Raw genomic sequence first — 20057 nt, forward strand, 5'->3', positions numbered from 1 at the left:
AGTTCCCCACAGGAGGTTAGGAAAAAAGGTGGAGGCATTAGATATAAATAAGGAGGTAGTGAAATGGATTCAGCAATGGTTGGATAGGAGGTATCAGAGAGTAGTGGTAGAAAATTGTTTGTCCAATTGGAGGCCGGTGACTAGTGGAGTTCCTCAGGGATCGGTCCTGGGTCCACTATTGTTAGTTATATATATTAACGATCTGGAAGTAGGGGTGGAGAATTGGATAAGCAAGTTTGCAGATGATACAAAGATTGGTGATGTTGTGGACAGTGAGGAAGATTACCGTAGATTAAAAGGTGATTTAGGAAGGCTGGAGGTGTGGGCTGAGAAATGGCTGATGGAATTTAATACAGATAAGTGTGAGGTATTACATTTTGGAAAGGCAAATCTAAATAGGTCATATGCATTAAATGGTAGGCTATTGAGATGTGCAGAGCAACAAAGGGATTTAGGAGTGATGGTAAATAGTACCCTCAAGGCTGATACTCAGGCATTTGGAATGTTGGCCTTCATAAATCGGAGTATTGAATTCAAGAGTAGGGAGGTTATGATGAAATTGTACAAGGCATTGGTGAGGCCATATTTGGAGTACTATGTACAGTTTTGGTCACCAAATTATAGGAAAGATATAAACAAAATAGAGAGAGTGCAGAGAAGGTTCACGAGAATGTTGACAGGATTTCAAGGTTTGAGTTACAGGGAAAGGTTGTGCAGACTAGGGCTTTTTTCTCTGGAGCATAGAAGATTGAGGGGGTACTTGATAGAGGTGTTAAGATTTTAAAAGGGACAGACAGAGTAAATGTGGATAGGCTTTTTCAATTAAGAGTGGGGGAGATTCAAACTAGAGGGCATGGTTTAAGATTGAAGGGGGAAAATTATGAGGGGAACATGAGGGGAAATTTCTTTACGCAAAGGGTGGTAGGGATATGGAATGAGCTTCTGGCAGTCGTGGTTGAGGTGGGATCATTGGTTACATTTAAGGAAAGACTGGATAGTTACATGGAGAGGAGGGGACTGGAGGGGTATGGACCGGGTGCTGGTCAGTGGGACTAGGAGGGTGGGGATTTGTTACGGCATGGACTAGTAGGGCCGAACTGGCCTGTTCTGTGCTGTTAGTGGTTATATGGTTATATGGATATTGATTTTTAATTTTTCTCACAAATTATTTCAAAATTCTAAGAGTATTCTAAGCACTGTTCAAAAAGCTTAGTAGATTTGACTTCATTTGCGCAAATGTTGGAATGAAACTGCAATGAGCTCTGTTTTCAAGAGATTTATCTTTCAGATCCTGCATCTTTAGCCTGTGACCAATGGATCTTGAAAAAACCTTTGGTGAGAGACAATCTGCATAAATATAGAAGGCAAGTATTTTTGTTTTTTTAATTATTGAAATATTTGTCCTATCTTTTAAAATTGAGCTACCGCCAAATACTACTTGCATGTGTTTTTAAAAAAATAGTATGGAATAGAGGCAATGAACAACATGGGAGGGATAATGCTTTGAAACTGGACAATTATAGACACACCTCTGGAACAAAAGTTTGTTGTTTTTTTTTTTGTTCGCTTTTGTCTCTAATTGAATTAGAAGGACAATTTCCCTGCCACTTAAAACAGATGGTTTTTAGTGAAGTCAAGAAATGTTTGTAAAATATGTGGCAACAATATTAGAAATGTAATCAAGATGTTGTAGCAGCCTGCGCCTTGGGCTGACACAGGAAATGGCCTTCGAACATGTTGACTGGCAAAGCATCATGCAGGCTGAAAGACACATTACCATAGGCCATTGGCAGAGCAGTGAAACTGGCCAACCACCGCTGGTGGATCGCAGGGGGCTCAATTGGGGTCTGGGCATCGAGGTAACCAATCAGCAGTCAGTCTCCTGAAGCCACGTCTGGTGGTGATGCGGCTGAGCTGACTATAAAAGGCAGAGCCGCCAATGAATAATCTCAGAATCGAATACACTCTACTGGGGTGTATGTGTGTCTTGTAGATTCGAGCTATAGCCTTAGGGCTGTAACCAAGAGTTATAACCTAGCTGCAGCCGTAGCAACCTCACTACAGTGGTGATGCCAACTGGTCCAAATGGTGCTTTGGACCCGAAGATGGAAGAGTAACCTACGATCAACACCGTAGTATTGAAGGTGCCCGGCTTTTGGACGTCGCAACCACAGGTGTGGTTCCAGCAAGCTGCGGCATAGTTCGCCATTCGACAGATCTCCGCCGACGACTACCATGTGGTCAGCACCCTTGATCAGTACACCGCAGCCCGCATCATCAACTTCCTTCAGCAGCCCCCGGAACAAGGAAGGTATGTGGCCATCAAAGAGTTGTTAACCCACACTCTCAGGCTCTCAGATCACGAATACACTGCCCGACTGTTGCATATCGACGTTTTGAGGGACAGGGCCCTTTCCACCCTCATGAGCGACATGCTTGCTTTCAATGATGGCCACACCTCCTGCCTGCTGTTCCAGTAGATCTTCCTTGAGGGGTTGCCCAAGGACATATGGCTGCTCATCGCGGAGGAAGACTTCAGTGACCCCAGGAAGGTGATTGCCTGAGCAGTCCTGCTATGGGCGGTGAAGAGGGATGCCTGCGCTTCACTGGAGCAGGTGACAGAACCATGTCATCAGCGCCTGACCAGGAAAACCACTGACCGACTACCCAAATGCCACGCCCCACCGGTGAGCAGTACTGTTTCTATCACTGATGATGGTTCCGAGGCCTGTTGACGCCACTTCCCCCTGCACGTTCCAGGGAAACACCCTGGCCAACAGTCATTAATGGCTGTGATGACCGGCCAAATGCATAGCCTGATACACATTCAAGAACTTCCTGTCAGGCTGACAGTTTTTGATAGAGACTGGGACACAATACAATGTTTTTCCCCCAACCAGCCTGGAAGCCCGCTGTGGCAAAGTGGGCCAGGAGCTCCAAGCAGCAAATGGCTCCAACATCCGAATATTTGCACCCGCACCATTCCCCTATTCTTCAGGGACAGACAATTCACTTGGAAGTTTACGGTGGATGATGTACAACAACCATTACCATACAACCAGACCAACTCACTCCTGGTGGATATCAAGGGGCACCAGCTGGTGCACGCCCGGACATTTCAATCACTCTCTCTCAAGGGCACTGAACTCACCAGCCCGCACCTGAACTCGGTGAGTACTGCAGACAGCTAATTCGCTCAGGTCCTAGCAGAATTCCCCTTCATCACCATGCCTCAATTCCATTCGGCAGAACCCAAACATGGGGTGAGGCACCAAATCGTTACAGAGGGCCCTCCCATCCATGCGAGGGCGCAGTGGCTGCCCCTCTGAGAACTCAACCTAGCCAGCGACAAGTTCAAAAAGATGGAGGAACTCAGCATTGTGCGGTGCTCTGATAGTCCTTGGGCCTCCCCTTTCCACGTGGTCCCCAAAACAGCGGATGGTTAGAGGACGTACGGAAACCACCACCGCCTCAACGAGGCCATCGTACTGGACAGGTATCCTGTACTCCATATTCAAAACTTCACTGCTGACTTGCAAGGGGCACAGATATTCTCAAAGGTGAACCTCATCAGGGGCTATCACCAGATCTCTGTACATCGGAAAAACTGCCATCATAACCCCCTTTGGATTGTTTGAATTTCTCCGCATGCCCTTCGGGTTAAAAAAAACGCAGCTCAGACTTTCCAGAGGCTGATGGATGTAGTGGGCCGGGATCTGCATTTTGCCTTCATCTACCTCAACGACATTTTAATAGCCAGTCACACCCACACCGAGCACGCTACCCACTTAAAACAATTATTCTTCAAGCTGAGCGATTTCGGCCAAACCATCAACCCGGCCATGTGCCAGTTTGGCTGAGAGACTTTTGATTTCCTGGACCATTGTATCGACCAACATGGAAACAGATTGTTACCCATTAAGATGGATGCTGTTCACTCTTTCCCCATGCCATCTACAAGAGTTTGCAAGTATGGTCAACTTTTATCACATCATGAGTCCACTTTTTGCCCTCATGGCAGGACCCATTAACAACTTAAAACTTAACCTTCTGGGTCTGAGGCAACCGAGGCCTTCCAGTCCACCGAGCTAATGCCACCCTCCTCGTGCACCTGCGCACAGATGCCCTGACTGCCCTTATGACAGACTCCTCCAACAGTGGTCAGGGGTGTACTTGACCAACTGGTGAATGGACAATGGCAACCACTGACCTTTTTCAGTAACACCTCAAGCCACCAGAGCTCATGTACAGTGCCTTTGGTAGAGAATTGTTAGCCTTATACCTGGCAATTCGGCACTTTTGTTACTTCCTGGAGGGTAGGAAGTTCAAAATTTACACGGACCACAAACCCCTTGCCTTCGCCTTCAGTAAGGTGTCATATCCATGGTCAGCCTGGCAACAGCAGCACCTGTCCTACATATCTGAATTTACAATGGTCATCGAACATATAGCTAGCAGATCCAATGTGGTGGCTGATGCCCTATCTGTTCGGCTATCTCAGCGGTGTATGACATCGACTACGCGGCCCTGACTGATGCGCAGCAAGCAGACCCTGACATTCCAGCATACTGGACAGCATTCACTGGCTTACAACTGGATATCTAGATCGCCCCCAGCAATCGCACGCTGCTCTGTAACACCTTGATGAGTAAACCTCGCCCTGTCATTCCAGCTGCATGGAAGAGGTGGGTTTTTGACTCGGTCCACAATTTAGCTTACCCCGCCATCAGGATTGCAGTCAAAATGATGGCGAATAGGTATGTTTGGCACGGCCTCTGCAAAGAAGTCGCCCTGTGGGCTAGGACTGTACTCAGTGCCAGTCATCAAAAATCCAGACTCATATCAAAGCTTCACCACAGACATTCGAGCCAGCTCGTTGCTGCTTCAGCCATGTGCATATTGACATTGTGGGGTCCCTACCTGTATCCAGAGGTGCACATTACGTTCTCACTATGGTTGACCAGATGGCCAGAGGCGGTGCCACTAACAGAGGCTTCCACAGAAACATGTGCACAGGCTTTATTCAACCCTTGGGTAGCTCATTTTGGGGTCCCCAAAGACCTTGCATTCGGACAGGGAGGCCCAATTCACTTTCAGTCTGTGGACTGCCTTAGCCCACGCCCTGGGGACCCAACTCCACCACACTACAGGCCAACAGGTTGGTGGATAACTGGGCCGACAAACTCCCTTGGGTCATGTTAGGCATCCGCACTGCACTCAAGGAGGACCTCCATGCATCCTCTGCCAAGTTAGCCTGGCGCACCTCTGGTTATTTTGGACAAATTCATAATGGTCCCTGATGACTTGGGGCACCCCTGGCAACCATATTGTCCCAACTAAGCGAGCGCCTTGGCATCCTGGCTCCCGCTAAACCTAGACCGCACAGTCAACCCTGCACTTGTGACCCAAAGAACTTTACTGACTGTAAATATGTGTTTGGAGCGGGCCTCACCAGCCACCTCTACAGCGACCTTACAAGGGGCCATACTGTGTCCTCAGATGCAATGGCTCCACCTGTGTTTTGGACATTGGCGGCAGGGAAGAGACTTTTACACTTAACCAGTTGAAACTGACCTTCTTGGACTTTGACCAGCCCATCACTCACCTGACCCCACAGCGCAGGGGTTGGCCCCCTAAAAACAGTGCCCTGATAACCATCAGTTCTGAGGGGCGGAGGTGTCATGTAGCGGCCTGTACCTTGAGCTGACACAAGAAATGGCTGCCAAGCGCAGTGACCGGCAAAGCATCATGCAGGCTGAAACACCTGTTTCCATAGGCCACCAGCAGAGTCGTGAAACTGGCCAATCACTGTCGGGAGATTGCAGGGGGCCCAATGAGGGCATGGACATCCGAGGTAACCAATCGCCACTGTGGTAACGCAGTCGAGCTGACTACAAAAGGCAGAGCTGCCACTGAATAAACTCAGTGTCGAATACACTCTATTGGTGTGTGTCTTTCTTCTGTGAATTCGAGCTACAGCCTTAGAGCTATAACCAAGAGCTATAACCTAGCTGTAGCATAGCAACCTCGCTACAATGTATTTAAACCAAATTTGTTGAAAAGTCATTATCCAGAAATATTAGTTGCTTTTAAAAAATATTGCTATCCAGTATAAAATCATACAATTCTTCTAAGTAGAAGAGATTGTTTATCGTGCCTATGACAGTTTCTTGCAAATTATTCAATTCAATCCTTGTAATCTCTGCAAATTATTTCCTCTCAACTGCATATGAAGCAGGCATTGATCCAGTGATAGCAGCCAGCAATGTGGGAGAAGAGACTAATCTGAAACTAACAAGCCTTCCTTCGGAGGGTGTCTAACATCTGACAAATGCACTCCAATTTTGTGTATGGTTTTCTACAAAATTCATCCTGGAATGGAACCTCTCCATTCACCAGCCTGCTTTTGAGGCAGACATTCTGTGAAAAGAAATTGAGGAATACTAGCCTTCAGTGTAGCTGAGGAGTATAAGAGGAGATCCCACTGGGAAATGCTCCATTATGATATGGATTGATAGGCTGGATACTAGAGACTACCCTCTGGCTTGAGAATTGGGGGATGTAGTCATGGGCCAAGTCATTCAGTAGACAGATGAGGCAAAATTGATCTTGGGGATTCAAATATTGATTTTGGAAACTGGACTGGGTGAAGAAAATATCACTGCAGGGTAGGTCCTTGGTGAATCGCGCTCCCTTGTTTTAATAACTGCACTTGCTCCTTCAGACCAAATGTTTATGGGGACATTTATTCCAGCTGTAAGAAAGGACATGGATCTTCAGAAAGCTATGTTTTGCTTTGTAAGTAAAGCTTTCTGTCATCTCCTACATCAGGACTTACCAGTAATCACCCAAAAGGTGGTTTTGATATTTGCCTATTTGTAACCATTTTAGCTTTAGGTTGATTATACAGCATTTTTAGCGAATTACAAAAGCATTTGGAATCCCAAATGTATTTAGTACTCTAAACAAGAAGTCACATTCCAGTCTATCAAATGCTTTTTATGCATCCAATGCAACTGCTACTGCTGGTTTCTTTCTATTCTGTGCAACATTTATCAAAAATTTGACTATATTATCTGCCGCATGCCTATTTTAATAAAAAAAACCAGTTTGATCCATATTTATTAATTTTGGTAAAAATTTAGCTAATCGATCAGCTAACAATTTTGATACAATTTTATAGTCTGTATTCAGCAACGATATAGGTCTATAAGAAGAAGGTTGTAAATAATCTTTTCCCTGTTTTGGAATAACTGTTATTAATACAGTTTTGAAAGATACTGATAGGTAATGTACCTGCTGATTGAAATCTAAAAAATTACAAAAGCATCATATCACCATTGATTTTTCTCTTCTTTTATTTTTTTTCCATGACCTGCTTTTGCCTGCCCTGCTCCCCATTCCATGACCTGCTTTTGCCTGCCCTGCTCCCCAAAAAAATGGCTATCAGTGTTTGTCTTGACACCATTAAGAAACATGAGTATTGTGTTCAATCATTTTCATGATCTTGTTACGAGCCCAGAGGATTCCAAAAACCAGCAGCAACAGAAATTCACCCAGATGATTAGTTACTTCAACAAAAGTTGCTTTTAATTTTCTTCAAACAATAATTAGATCAAACTTTAACTTGTTACTATTAATTTGACCCCCCCCCTTCCAATTCTAAGTGCTCATGTATTTAATGTGTTTGGGTTCAGGAAAGTTCTTTGCTTCACTGTCCAATCATTCACTTTTCATTTCTCCAAGTTCACTGGTATCAAGCAATTTTCATACTGTGTCCTGAATTTAACCTATGATCTTCTTTGTTACTTTTTTTCCCCCCACTGGTAAACCACCATGCTGCCAATGTATACGAAACTACACTTTGCTTGCAGAATGCTGCATATATGTGCAAATATAGAGGTTATTGACTAATTTATGAAATGCACAAAATGATGACAAAAAGACTAAAAGCAGAGACTAATATGAAAGTATCAGTTGTTGCATCTTGTTTTCAAGTGACAGTACCATAGATTTAAAACACTGAATACAATGGCTTGGTTGTGCACAAAAGTTTGGTCTTGTGTCGGCGCACTTAATTGCAGTGGCGAACGGGCCCCGCTTGTCATGTGCAGTCAGCAAGGCAGACTGGAATTACAGCGAGACCACTTTCAATTGGTCATTAACACTGGCATCCATGGATAAGCCTCTCCTAGGCGCTGGTTTCCTGCACGGTCAATGTCTATTGGTAGACCTCCAGGGAGAACAACTAGTCCACTCACAGACCTTCCAGACAATACCCCTATGCACATCCAACAAGCCAGCCACCCAGCTCGCCTCTGGAGACTTCGCATGGCCAATACAGCCATCCCCATGCCAGCTATCCTTCCATCCTGTGCCCCCAGTTCACTGCCACCATGCCAAAGCATGGTGTGCAGCACCACATAGTGACTACAGGCCCGCCAGTGCATTCTCGAACCCGACATCTGGCCCCTGACAAGCTCAACCTCACCAAGAAAGAGTTTCAGTATCATCTGCCAGTCCAACAATCCACGGGCCTCTCCCCTCCACTTGGTGCCCGGGTCCAATAGCAGCTGGAGACCCTGTGGAGACTACTGTCGCCTCAATGATGCAACAACGTCAGACAGCTACTCGATTCCCCACATCCAAGACTTTGCAGCAAACCTCCATGGCACATGCCTCTTCTCTAAGGTCAACCTGATCCGGGGATACTTCCAAATCCCCGTTCACCTGGACGATGACCAGAAGACTGCTATTATCTCCCCTTTCAGCCTTTTTGAGTTTCTTCGCATGCCATTTGCCATGAAAATGCAGTCCAGACCTTCCAGCATCTCATGGATGCAGTTGGCAAACACTTGCCTTTCCTCTTTATCTACCTGGACGATATCCTGATAGCGAGCAAGACTCTTGAGGAGCACATCTCACACCTTCGCCAGTTTTTCGACTGACTTTCTCAGTTCAGCCTCACCATCAACCTGGCGAAGTGCCAGTTTGGCCTTAAGGAAATCGTCTTCTTGGACCAGAGAATCACCAGGGACGATGGCACTCCTTTACCCAACAAGGTGAAAGCTATACAACAGTTTGCCAGACCGATGACTCTGAAGGGACTGCAACAATTCATGAGCATGGTGAATTTCTACAACAGGTTCATCCCCTCAGCTGCCAGCAATACACATCCACTCTTCATGTTAATGTCAAACTCCAAGAGAGAATTTGATCTTCACTAGGCTCTGGTGCTTTAACTTAAATTGTTACCACAAAGGAAGGTCTTTGTAGGCTACAGAGAGAGAGATTTGTTGTTTGTTGGACACACACACAAACTGATATCCTTCAATCAGCCACTTCAGTGTCTTGCCAATAAAACCTGCCAATATCCCCTCTTCTTCCAGGTTACCAAAGAGTTCTTTTTTCCCTATTCCAGGAGAAATACACTAACCAGCCACTTCCCCTTATAACTGACTACAAGAATTGAGAATAGGCAACAGCATCAGATAGATGTTTTTGCTGTAAGAAGGAAACGGGAACAACAGTACATGCAATTTGGGCATGTGAGAAAGTGGAAAAGTTTTGGGAAGATCTAAATCAGGTATTAAATAAAATCACAAAAAGCAACATACCAAAAAATCCAGAGATCTTTCTTCTAAGTAATATAAGAAGTAAAGAAATAGGCCTCAAACTGGATGAAGCACAAAAAAGATTTATTATGATAGCCTTAATTGTAGCAAAATAATGTCAACCTGGAAATCAGAAGAGAGCCTGAGAGTACAGCAATGGTACATAGAAATTAATAAATGTATTCCATTGGAAAAAATAACATAATTTAAAAAATAAAGTCACATCATTCAAACAAATTTGGGAACCGTACATGGAACACAACGTAGAGGGCCTACCGCGGACCTCCACCCCCTAAAATGAGAAAATTATAGAATGAGAAGAAGACGAAATGAACTGACCCAGTGTGTAAAAGTAGATGACACAATTTTCTTGTTTATATTCATTGTGTGATGACATTGTTTAATGGGTTTATTGTATTGTATATGTTGAACGCTTAATGGATTTGGAGGAGGGAGGGAAGGGAGGGGGGAAAAGGGGAGAAAATGCCACTGTGTATATTCAAGAGGGAAATATTTGTGTGTATTTTGATTAATATGGTTCATAGTGTGAAAAATAAAAAAATTTTAAATAAAAAAAATATTGAGAATAGGCTGAACTCAGAACCCAAAATACATCTTCAAAATGGGGTTTTATAGCAGGAGAGCCTCCAGCACCAACTCCTGCAAATCTAACTCTGATTGAAGTTTGCTGTTCTAAGAGGGATCTTGTGGTTTTGTAAACAGAGAGGGGAAAAAAAAACATTATGAGAGAGAGAGAGAGAGAAAGAGTTTTGGATCGCTAGCACCGGAATCATTTTTAGAGCCTGGACATCTGTTCCTTTAAAACTATAGTCCATTTATTCCATTACATCAGTCCAATTAACACCTACTTGTGAAGTTTCCCTGTTTGTTATTGCACTGAACAAGCAGACAACACAAGTGGTAACCTTAGTCAATGCTTTACTGTTAAACTCAAACAACACAATATACAATAGGAGCTTCTTGTAATGGCGTATGGTATCAATTTTCAACTGCCCCACCTCACGGAGACTTGCGCATGCGCAGTAGCACTGTGGCAAGTATGTTGGCTGCAATGCAATTGCAGTGGGAGCCGAGCAGCCGATGGGAGCGGCTGTCTACATCCCCTTTCTTGAGCAACCACCCCTCCACCCCCATATACCACAATCCACGTTTGTGCTGTACATCACAATATTTACAATTCAGCAATGAATCCAGTTTAGTCCTGATATTTTGAGTTGAGCTTACAAATACGCTCAATGTGTGTTACGTAGTAGCCACTGGTGGAAGTGGATGCTTTGGGTGCTTCAGCCTGAGAGGTGCAGTTTCAAGATTTTTTTGCTGAGTGATCTCCGCCTACCCCGGGTTTACATTCCAGATCCTGGTATACAGTCTCATTAGGAATGGTTTGGGATGGGGTTAACACCCTTACAGGTAGGATGTATTGACGGTTTCTCTGATACACCCTTCCTTTTGATTTTATTTGCTATGACCTTGACTCTTGGCAGCTCCTTTCAACTATGCCCATGCAGTCTTAACCTTGTAGAGTCTGCATCCTTACGACTTGTCCTTCTGCTAATAGCTCAAGCAATTGGCTGTTTCTGTCATAGCATATTTTCTATATTAGTCTCTTGTTTAGTCAATGGGACTTAATTTTTTTTGTGGGTCCTTTAGCTGGGGCTCCAGGAGCCTCCTTGCCATTGGCAGGGTCATTCGCATCTGCTTGAACATGAGTCTTTGCACCGGAGATCCCAATGTGGCATCACAAGCGATGTTCCTTAGGCTCAGAAGGTTGAGGAACCATCCATCTTCTCCCTGTGTGACTTCTCCATTAGTTTTGCACACTTAATGGCTCTTTCAGCCAACTTGTTTGACTGTGAACACTCTGGGCTGCTAGTAATGTGGTTGAAGTCCCATGTTGCTGCAAAGTGTCTGAATTTCTCACTGGTAAATTGTGCCATTGTCTGATATCAGAGTGTGGGTGCCCCATGCACCAAAAAGTGTCTCTTCAACTTGGTAATGACTGCTAAGGAGGTGTCGCAGGTAAAAGGTCTATCTCAAACCATTCAGAGTGGGAAATAGGGTTGCACTTCAGGTGGTAGGCTAGCCGCCCTTGATAAACGTGCCCATGGTCCTCAAAGTTGTGTCTTCAGCAGTATGCTATCTCAGCTCCTCCAACTGGGAGGAGGAGATGTGCATTACTGTCATTATATCAAGTGTCCTCTTCCTCAACTTGCTAGATTGTACATTTTCTGGAAGCATGGGATAGCACGTTGGCTAAGTGCATTTCTTTTCCACACTTGTAAACTAAAGTCAAGTTGTATTTCTGAAGCCTGTGCATCATTCATCATAATTGTGCAGGAGCTGTGTGAATTGGCTTCTTCAGAATTGTGACCAGAGGTAAGTGGTTAATCTGTATGGTCACTGAATTTTGAGCAGGTGTACCTATTCTCCATGTCAGTGAGTGATCTGGATGCGTAGGTTACTGGTTTTCTGTCTTGCAGACATGCTGCACTCAGACCATACTTTGATGCATCACAGGTTAGCATGACTGGTACTTCGTAGTACGATAGAACAGGTGGGGATGACATATGCCTTTTTAATGCGTCTAATGCGTTTTGTTTTTGCTCATGCCAGGACCACTCCATGTCTTTTTGTGTCAGCTGCCTCAGTGGAGTGGTAAGATCACTTGAGTTTGGGATGAACTTCCCAGGAAGTTAACCATGCCCAGGAAACATTGTAGCGCTGCCATGTCTGTCGGTACTGGCATTTTACTGATGACCCTAGTCTTTGAAGGGACTGCCTGTAGGCCTTCTCCTGTGAAAACACGACCTACATAACTGACCTGGTTCAGCTAAAATTTGGACTTCCGGGGGTTGAGCTTAAGGTTTACTTTGTCGAGTATCTTTTTAAAATTAGCCTCGTGTTCTTCCAAGACTTTGCCACCTATTAGTATGTCATCAACAGTGACGGTACAGGGGACCCAGCAAAGATTTGGTCCATTGACTTCTGAATTACCTCGCTGGCTGAAATGATTCTGAATGGCATTTGCGGGAAACTGTTTCGGCTGAAACTCGTGCTGAATGTGGTCAGCAGTGATGACTTGAGGTCAAGTTTGACTTGCCATAATGAATTCTTTGCATTCAAGAACGAAAAAAGGTCGCACTGGCCATTTGTGTGGCATCTTCCTCCACATATCTTATTATATGGTGTGGTTGTTTTAAAGCTGTTTTGAGGATCTCTGGTTGATGCAGATCTAGATCTCCTGTCCATCTTTTTTTAAGCAGCCACCATGGGTGAGCTCAGAGACTGGGGTAATCACACACAGGTCCTGCATCCTGCCCAGCTTGGCCTTAACACTGTCCTTCATTGCTATCAGTGTACAGTGTGCTGGAAGGACCATGGGCCTCACTTCCAGGTTAAGCTGCGTGGAGTATGTCACTGGCAGTTTCCCCAGTTCCTTCATAAAACCGTTATTGTACTCAGAAAAGTTTCTGTGTGTCAAATCATCTTAGGCTGTGCTTAATGGTATACCTCTCTGCTAAACAAAACAAGTCCCATGTCCATGCTTGCGCTCAGGCCAGGCAAAGGCATTACGTCTTTTTGAACTATGATAAAAGTTAGTATATGCAGCCATCTTTTTACTTAGCACTGCAGTCGCACTTTGCTGTTGGTTCTGATTCTGCTGCCCCTGTATGCCACTAGGCTTGTGGACTTGGTGCATGGTATGATCTGTTCTGACTTCTTCAGTCGATTGAACATTCTTTGTGATATGATGTTGCATTTGGCCCCATTGTCAACTTTCATGTCTGTTGCTTTACTATTAATCTTCATTGTTTCAAATGCTTCCTTGTTCTTTCTGATTCTTTTTGGGTCTCCTGCCATCTGGAGAGTAAATCCATCAACTTAATGCTCGTCGACTGAGTTGGTTTGTCCTTGCTCAGGTTCCATCTAGTTAATCATCCTTCTGTAACTGGGTCTCAGGGTGAGTTGCTGCCTGGCTCTGCAGCATCTGCTAAAATGGTTCCATTTCCGACAGGCTCTGCACTGTTGGCTAAATGCCAGGCACAGCTCTTGTCTTGCCATGTGGTCACTGCTGCAGTTGCCGCACTCTGTCCTAGGTGATGGTGTAGAAGGACTTGGTTGGCTTCATCTTCCTCTGGCTTCCAGGCATGTCCTGCCTGGATTGCATCTACGCTCGCTCCTTACTCCTATGGAGGGGATAGCTTTCTGCTGTTCTCCTTGGCTTCATAGGCCAGACATCTGGAGATCGCCTTCCCGAGCATTAGTTCACTGTCACGTAGCAGTGCTTTTCTCATGCCTTCGTCACAGACTATCCTGTCTTTAATCAACTTTTCACAGAGGGCTCCGGTTACCGTCTGATTTTTAGTTTGCTGATGTACGAATGAATCGACTCGCCAGGCCTCTGGTTTTGGTATTAAATCTGTGCCTTTAAGTTTTCGTAATTTTCTTTTAAGACACTCGGGGAACTCTCAACACAGCCGGCTGACAATAATACCTCGTTTATGCACTTCGTTTGCGTATATGAATGACCTTTACCTTTCGATGGGCTTGGGGCCCGCCAAATTTAGTAAATGTATGCTCTGACTCAGGCAGACTTATCACTATGCCACGATAAAAATGTCGTATTCTCTTTCAAATATGTGCCAATTCTCAGCCACATTGCCCTCAAACACGAGCGGGTTGGGGCTTCTGAATCAATTTGCCATTATGGTGCAGTTACAAACATGTTATAAGCATGGCATTGGTACTCATTTTTCACTTGAAGACTTCAGGTTTGGGATGCACGTGATCCCACTTCTGACACTTTGTTATTGCACCAAATAAGCAGACAACACAAGTGGTGTAACACCATTGGTGGGACATCGAGCAAGCCAATGGTGTCACGGGGAAGGACTTCAGCATCTTGGAGAGAGAGGCTCAGGACTAGCAGGGAAAAGCCTGAACATTAGTTATTTCACTAAGGGTAGGGTAAAATAAAGCAAGCTACGAATGCAACTCCAGACTCAAGGTCATTTTTATAACGAGCGTGTCTGAACCCAACACGACATGGTGTCAGAAGTGGGAATTTTGAGCCACAGAGAGAAGGACAGACTGAAAGAATAAAAGTGAAAGAGGTTAGCTAAGATGGAGGACAGGCCTGAACATGCAGAGGCACCCCAATTGGGAGTGACAGCTCCTCCATTGGCGACTTTCACAATAAAACCTCCAGAACCCTTTGACTTCTCAAAGCCACAGGCAAGTAATTTAAATAATTCCTCTGAAGCTAACCAGGTGAATACACTAGTATACTGCATGGAGGACGAGGCTGACGATGTGCTACGTGGCCTAGACTTAACAGGCATGCAGCAACAGCAGTACGAATCAGAACGGAGAGGGTTTGATTATTATTTTGTGCCTCAGAAGAATGGACAAAATTTAACAAGAGAGTGAAGCAGCCTGTAGAAACAGTAGACACATTCATTCCAGCCTTGTTTGCTCTGGCAGAGAACTGCGAGTATGGGGATCTGCACAATGAACTTTGATACGACAGACTACTAGTGGGCCTAAGAGATTCGTCGCTGTTGGAGAGGATGCAACTCGACAAAGGCCTCATCCTCATGAAAGCAGCAGTCACAATAGCTAGACAGAAGCGATAAAGCAGTAGCAAACCGACTTGCAAGAAATGTGTGCAAGCCAACTAGCAGTAGACGCAGTGCAACTTTAGTGGAAGACAGCAGAAGTTTAAAGGCAAAGGGCAGACGCCAGCACAGCAAAAAGTTAAAACAATGCTGAAGAGCGCAAGATGTGCCCCAGGTGTGGAAAACTACTGTTCCACCCAGCATTTCAATACCCAGCCAGGATTACAGAATACCACAACTGCGGCAAACGAGGACACTACAGAAAAGTCTGTAGGTCAGTGTACGTGGTGAATGAGGTGGCAGAGGACATGGACAGATTGTTCCTCAGAGAAATAGCATTAGGTGAGGAGCCCTGGATGGCCGACATTAACATAGGAGGCAGCAAAGTGACCTTCAAAATTGACACAGGGGCCGATGTTATAGCCATTTCCAAGAAAGTGTTTAAAAGAATTATACCCAGAGACGGCAAGCTAGGAAAAACACAGAAGCCACTCTACAGTCCGAGGGAATGAAATTGATGGTCCTGGGGTTGGCAAAAGAAATGCTCTCACATAGAGAAAGGAGCACCACAGAAGAAGTGTATGTGGGAGATGCTTACAAGCAGCGCTGTTGAGCAGACCAGTTTCAGTGAGACTCCAGCTAGAGGCCAGATTGGATGCCCTAGACCAGGAGATGGTCAGGAAGGCATACCCCAATCTTTGTGATGGACTTGAGCTAGTACAGAAGCCGTATGTCATTAAATTCAAGCCTGATGTGAAACCATTTTCACTGAAAGTACCTTGAAGGGTCCCATTGCTACTCATGGGCAAAGTGAAGCAAGAGCTTGAAAGAATGGAGAAGCTTGGAGTTATCAGCCACATAGAGGAGCCTACAGAATGGTGTTGCGGCATGGTGGTAGCACAGAAAAAGACTAAAAAAGATGTTTGCATTTGTGTGGAATTGACGCCCTTGAATGGATCAGTGTGCAGAGAAAAGTTTATCTTCCTTCGATGGATCAAACCCTAGGCATGCTCACTGGAGCACAATATTTTACTAAGTTGGATGAAAACATGGGATTTTGGCAAATTCCTTTGTCCAAATATTCAGCTCTCCACACAACATTTATCACGCCATTTGGCCGTTACTATTTCAACCACTTACCCTTTGGTATCTCCTCTGCCCCTGAACACTTCCAGAACAGAATGGTGACCAAGGTTACCGCAGGCCTGGAAGGAGTTGTCTCGCACATGGACGATATCCTCCTTTGGGGGATCACAAAGGACCAACATGATGCGAGAGTCCATGCAGTCCTAGAATGAGCACGAAAAGGCAGGGGTCACCCTCAACATGGGGAAGTGTGAGTTTGGAAGAAGGCAGGTGAAATTTCTGGGATACGTCATCTCAGCAGATGGCATGAGACCAGATCCAGACAAGACGAGAATTGTGCAGGACATGAAGGAGTCAACAAACATTAGTGAGCACAGACATTTTCTCTGTATGGTGAACCAACTAGGGAAGTTCATTACCAAACCTGGCTGAAAAGGACAAACCACTGAGACACCTGTTGCCCAAGAAAAACCAGTGGAGCTGGGGACATGAGCAACAGAGGACATTCAGTAACCTCAAGGGAGAGCTATCAATCACACTGTACTTCAGTTGTATGATCCAAATAGGCAACTGAGAATATCAGCTGACGCTTCATCATATGGACTGGGAGCAGTATTACTACAGAAGGATGGAGACCATTGATCACTAGTCGCTTACATTCCCAGATCACTTACAGAAACAGAGCAACAATATGCGCTGCTGGAAATGGAGGCATTGGCTCTGACTTGGGCCTGTGAGAGATTCAACCATTTTATTTTGGGACGGCAGTTCGAGTTGGAGACGGACCACAAACCACTTGTGAGTCTGCTAGGTGGGCAAGCGCTGGATTCGCTGCCACCACGGATACAGAGGTTCAGGATGAGGCTGATGAGATACTCATACACGATCTCACACACACCTGGGAAGAACCTTACAACTGAGGATACACTCTCTCACTCCCCACTACAAGATGGAACCACGAGTGCTGATAAAGACCTCATGGAGGACACCAATATTTATGTAGAGATGGAGATGGAAAACCTCCCAACAAGCGAAAGATTCCTGGCAGAGCTCTGAGCAACTATGCGTTGACAATGTATGCGCACAAATCATGAAATACTGCATTAGAGGCTGGCCAGACAGAAACCAGTTACAAGGACCAGTCAAACACTACTGGCAAGAGAGGGCCGTTCTGAGTGTGCATAATGGACTACTCCTGAGTGGTACGAGATTAGTTATTCCGGCTAACATGCAGAACAAGGTACCGAGAAAATACATGAGGGCCACCCGGGGGTTATAAAGTGTCAGGAAAGTGCCAATCAAATAGTGTGGTGGCCAGGTCTGAGTAATCAAATGAGCGAGATTGTATTGAGGTGCAGAGAGTGCATCCAGGAAAGGACAAATGTAAGAGAACTGCTGATGCCAAGTAAATTTCCTAACAGGCCATAGCAAAAATTTGGTTCAGACAGTCACTCTTGGAGAGACACATACTTATTAGTGGTGGACTCTTTCTCTAGATTCAAAGAAATAGCATGATTCAGCCTGACGACCAATATAATTGTTCATTTAAAATCAATGTTTGCACGGCATGGTATTCGAGAGATGTTGGTAAGTGACAACAGTCCACAGTTCCTTTGCACTGGATTACGGGTTCGAGCATGTGACCAGTAGCCCTAAGTATCCACAAAGCAATGGTGAGGCAGAGCAAGCAGTACAAACAGTGAAGAACCTGCTCAAGAAAGCAAAAGACCCTTACTGTGCACATTGGTGTACAGAGCCACACAACTGAGCAACAGCTACAGTTCAGCCCAATTGGTAATGGGACATCGCCTTCACACGACTCTACCAACCCTGCCAGAGAGGTTACTGCAGGAACTCCCAGACCTGCTACAATTCCAGGACGAGGAGAGGGAGAAGAGGTGTAAGAATGCGAAGTGGTATTATGAGAGACACCGAATGAGTGACTTGGAAAAGCTGGCACCAGGAGATGAGGTATGGATCCCTGATGCAAGACAGGAAAGTACAGTAACTTCTGTGCATCACAATCCACGGTCATACATGGTTAGCAGACCACAAGGGACACTGAGATGAATTCACCAACATCTCACTCCCATACCAGAGTCTCCAGGTGAAAAGCAACAAGAGCACTGGCTGGAAATGGACACACCTGCAAAGGCAGGTCCAGAGACTCTGCCGACTGAAACACAGAGTTTGCCTGGCATAATAAGCACAAGGTCTGGACGAGAAGTAAGAAGACCACAGAGACTGAATCTGTAGAGATTGTAAAACACCCAGAGTCAAGAAAGACTTGTGTATTGTAAATGTTGTATGTGTATTTGTATCGGAATGCGTAAAGGTAACTATAGCGGGAGAAGCCACAGAAAGGGGGGCTTAGAACGCAAAGGGGGATGTGTTGTAACTCAATTGGTGGGACATCGAGCAGGCCGATGATGTTATGGGATGTGACTTCTGCATCTTGGAGAGAGAAGCTCAGGACTAGCGGGGAAAAGCCTGTGCATATAGATATTCACTAAGTGTATGGTAAAATAGAGCAAGCTATGATCGCAACTCCAGGCTCAAGGTCATTTTTATAATGAATGTGTCCGAATCCAACATGACAGTCAACACTTTACTGTTAAACTCAAACAACAGTATGTACACCAGGAGCTTCATGTAATGGGACTTGGTATCAGCCACGTTCAGTTTTCAACTGCCGTGCCTCACAGGGACGCGTGCATGCACAGTAGTGCTGTGGTGAGTATGGTGGCTGCAACACAATTGCAGCGGGTGCTGAGCAGCCGAGGGGAGCAGCTGTCTACATTTCCAAAGTCACTACAGACTTGTAGGCTCCACCTTAGGCAGAGCTCTTACATTTTAAATGAGATGACTTTTGTGAAATATTAATGTCTGTTTGTAAAGTGACCCACAATCTATACCTTTTAAAGATGTACTTTATCATAATTTCATTAACCTAATTTGTAACAATACAGATGAAGACAAGACTTCAAAAGTGAATGGATTTTAGGTGCGATAACTTTCTCCTAATAATCTTACAATTAATTTTACAAGGGAAACATTGGGACTGAAATTGTTTGAGGCATTTTGAAATTCCACCTTTTTCATTCCACTCTCAGAGCATAATGGAAATCTGTATTCTTAGATCAGTTTGTTTCTTAATTGGGTTGTTACTTCCACAATGGTAGTGGAGTTGGCTATATTGTAAAAAGGGAAAAAAGTGATGCTGGAGAATGCTCAATATCTGAGAAGAGAGAATTGGTTAATGTTTTAGGTCAATAAGGCTTCATTAGTACAAGAAAACATTAGAAACTTATTTTAAGTGGCAAAGGGATGATGCAGAGAACAAAGGGAATGTTTGTGATAGGCTAGAGAAACCAGGTGACATACAGTGTTGGTACTGAAATTAAAGACAATCCCTGACCTGAACATTTCCAGTCAATTTCTAAAGAGAAAGGAAAAAACAATTTATATTACAGGCCGATTACTTTACATTAGATCTGGCTAATTCTAACACAATTTAGGCCCTTTCACACTTGCGTCCCACTAACTTGGCCATTCAGTTTGCCTTTTCACACTTGACCCCTCTTAACTGGGACACTGCACGTGTTCACGTTTGAAAGGAGCCATTCCCAGAGTTAGGACTATTCTACCTTCTACCGGTGATGTCATGACACATTGAGCAATAGTGGACCTGCCCTAAATCCTGATCAATATATTATGA

The 20057-nt window shown here is 44.8% G+C and overlaps 1 protein-coding gene across 5 annotated transcripts in view; it reads left to right on the plus strand.

The window, feature by feature from the left end:
* LOC138761712 (uncharacterized) overlaps positions 1 to 20057 on the plus strand; it is a 118710-nt gene that overhangs the window by 66153 nt on the left and 32500 nt on the right. For all 5 annotated transcript variants that reach the window (XM_069934309.1, XM_069934312.1, XM_069934311.1 and 2 more), the window contains exon 3: positions 1289 to 1364. In XM_069934309.1, the coding sequence (XP_069790410.1) occupies positions 1289 to 1364 (76 nt within the window). The remainder of the gene's footprint in view (positions 1 to 1288; positions 1365 to 20057) is intronic.

The sequence above is a fragment of the Narcine bancroftii genome, chromosome 4, assembly GCF_036971445.1.
Source record: "Narcine bancroftii isolate sNarBan1 chromosome 4, sNarBan1.hap1, whole genome shotgun sequence".
Taxonomy (NCBI): domain Eukaryota; kingdom Metazoa; phylum Chordata; class Chondrichthyes; order Torpediniformes; family Narcinidae; genus Narcine; species Narcine bancroftii.